Here is a 2,590-nt window from a genome sequence, read left to right on the forward strand (position 1 = left end):
ATGACGGCAGAAAGCCAAAATTTTTAGGAGAGCGAAGCGCTTGTAATAACAGAAACATAGCGGTGGCATTGACCATTGCAAAAAAATTACAAAAGTTGTCTTTTTCAAAAGGTGTTGCCGGAAACGTAATAGGCACGCTGCGCAATTACAGCAGATGCTGGCGTGACGGCAAGCTTGACTGCTGTATTGATAAGGGAAAAGCATTTTCCGAACGAATGCTGGCAGCAAGCCAAAATTCATTCGATAGCGAAGGACTTATATCATAACAGAAACATAGCGGTGGCATCGGGAATTTCGAGAAAAAAAAACAATAACTGCCTTTTTGAAAAGGTACTGCTGAAAACTTGGCATATTAGAGAAAATCTACTTTGATTAGCGCTTCTTGTTTTTAAGCCAGAACATGAAGGGCTGGTATGAAACAGTATGCCCTTTATTCGCCGTTTTTGGTGTAAGGGGGGCCGTGCCGACACTTACGTTGAGAACATGGGAAGCTTTTTTTCACTGTGACAGAGTCAAACCGTACGTGTTCATTTTCGCTGTGCTGAGCCCACGGAGAGAACCTTCAGTGGCATGGCTTAAATTGTACCGGGCAGACTACGGGTCTAGCGCTTCGCCGATCCGCCTTAGTTGTAATCAGCTGCCTTGAGACAGATCCAACCACTGTATTATTACAACACATAATTTTCATTCCGGGCGTGCATGCCATGTCACTCATAGCTACGTTGGCAACCGTCGGGGAGATCGGGGATGTGCGATATCTCTTTTAGATGTAGATTGCTGGCTACACGGTTCAAGGTGAGCCTCGAGTTGGGGACCGGTGCATGCCCAAGAAGCGGTATGGCTTCCGGAATGGGTTATATACGAGAAGCAGTAAACATAACTCACAATATTTGTGCATTTATGGCGATTCAGTTTGAGAAACCAAAAATATGCCACTTGTTGAGACGCCCTTTGCGTTTGTGGCGGTGGTGCAGTTGGATTCTGCTTCCGGTAGCGCTAGCGAGCGGTCGCAGAATGTCGAGCTCCGCCCAAGGAGCGGCTTCAGCGGGCCTTTCGGCCCGCGGTAACAGGATATATGCCCAGGATGCTGATGATTACCAAGTACTTTTGCCACAGTTTCCTTCAGGTCAGTCGGTTTTAAACACGGTTTTTCTTCATGCCGACATGCGTGCCCGGCCTTACCGCGTTGAGGACTTTCGGGACGTTTTGGCTCGTCTGGAACTGCTCCCCGACGTCGTGGCGTTGGGGGCGTACCAGATGAGTCACGTTTGGGCAGTGACGTTCAAGTCGGCGGAGGGTGTAAAGAAAATTTCTGCACTCGCTGATATCAAGGTGAAGGATCGTCGGTGCCTTGTTATCGACCCGTCTAATCAAGAAGCCCGCCTCAAGCTTCACTGGCTGCTGCACAACGTGCCGGACGACGCCGTTCGCGCTGCGCTGGCGCCCTACGGGCGTGTCGGCGAGGTGCGCAGGGAGCGGTGGCGCGTCGAAGGCATCCAAGACAAGGGCTCGACACTTCGAACGGTGACCCTCAAGTTGAAGGCGGGCGTGACCATCGACGACCTGCCGCACGAACTTCGTGTGGCGGGTGACAAGGCCCTCGTCGTCGTCGCCGGAAGGGCCCCGCAGTGCTTACGTTGCAACCTCAAGGGGCACGTCAGGCGAGAATGCAAGGTTCCGAAGTGTTCTTCGTGCCGTCGCTTCGGGCATGATGCAAGCGCCTGCGTTAAGTCCTACGCCAGCGTCACCGGTCCAGCGAGGGAGGACGACCTCCGCGAAAACCTCATGGACGAGGCAGAAGCGGAGGAGACAGCTGCAGGAGTAGCCGACAAGGCGGTGAAGGAGTCGACGTCGGCGGGGCGGGTCGAGGCCGAGGCTGGCCAGCGCGTTCCTGAAAAGGAGCAGCCGGTCGAGCCGAAGACGCCTCCCCCTCAAGTCTCGTCGAACGAGGACAACGGAACCGGAGCGGCCAGTCAGGGAACGACGGAGGTGTCGGCTCTAGCAGCCGAAGCCGTGCAAATGGACCTGAGTGGGGCCGTGGCAAAGCGACAACGAGAAAGCAACGACACAGAGCAGGGTGACGGACTCACCAGCAGCGAGGAGCCCCCGGCTAAGGCGGTTTCAGTGAGACGTCCGAGCTTCAAGCCGAAGCCCAACGTCCCACCAGACCGAACGAAAACTTCGGCTCCGCCCTCCTAGCCAGCACGTCACTACGAAAGGTAGTCGCCATCCTGTTCCTCAGTGTTTGTTGTTGCGCTGCTGTCTTGAATCGCCAACGAACTAAACGCAACAGTGTAGTTGGGTCAAGGCAGTATTTTTGGAGGGGGTATTGTGGTCCTGATGCTTATGCTTTGAGCTTTAGGTTTGGCTGGGGGGAGGGTGGCAGTGTGTATTGCAGCGGCCGTGAATCCCGCAGGCCATACGAATGTTTTATGAGTGCGGGATTTTGGAGCGTGTATGGGATGTTTGCAGTTGATGAAGCGTCGTTCTTTTTCGTGCTGCATGAATGTAAGTGTTGTGCGATAAGTCTAGCTCCCTCCTAAAACATGGTTTACTTGAGCAAACCAATGCGCATCGCCACGCTTAACGT

General features: G+C 53.7%; 1 protein-coding gene across 1 annotated transcript; it reads left to right on the forward strand.

Annotated features, from left to right (window-relative positions):
* Positions 1-995: 995 nt before the first annotated feature.
* Positions 996-2,199, forward strand: LOC144160601 (uncharacterized). The gene has a single exon (XM_077691842.1). The coding sequence runs from the start codon at positions 1,015-1,017 to the stop codon at positions 2,197-2,199; it is 1,185 nt and encodes a 394-aa protein (XP_077547968.1). The 5' UTR covers positions 996-1,014.
* The last annotated feature ends 391 nt before the right edge of the window (positions 2,200-2,590 follow it).

The sequence above is a fragment of the Haemaphysalis longicornis genome, unplaced genomic scaffold, assembly GCF_048455015.1.
Source record: "Haemaphysalis longicornis isolate Haplotype H1 unplaced genomic scaffold, Haemaphysalis longicornis Haplotype H1 scaffold_11, whole genome shotgun sequence".
In the NCBI taxonomy this organism is placed as follows: Eukaryota; Metazoa; Arthropoda; class Arachnida; order Ixodida; family Ixodidae; genus Haemaphysalis; species Haemaphysalis longicornis.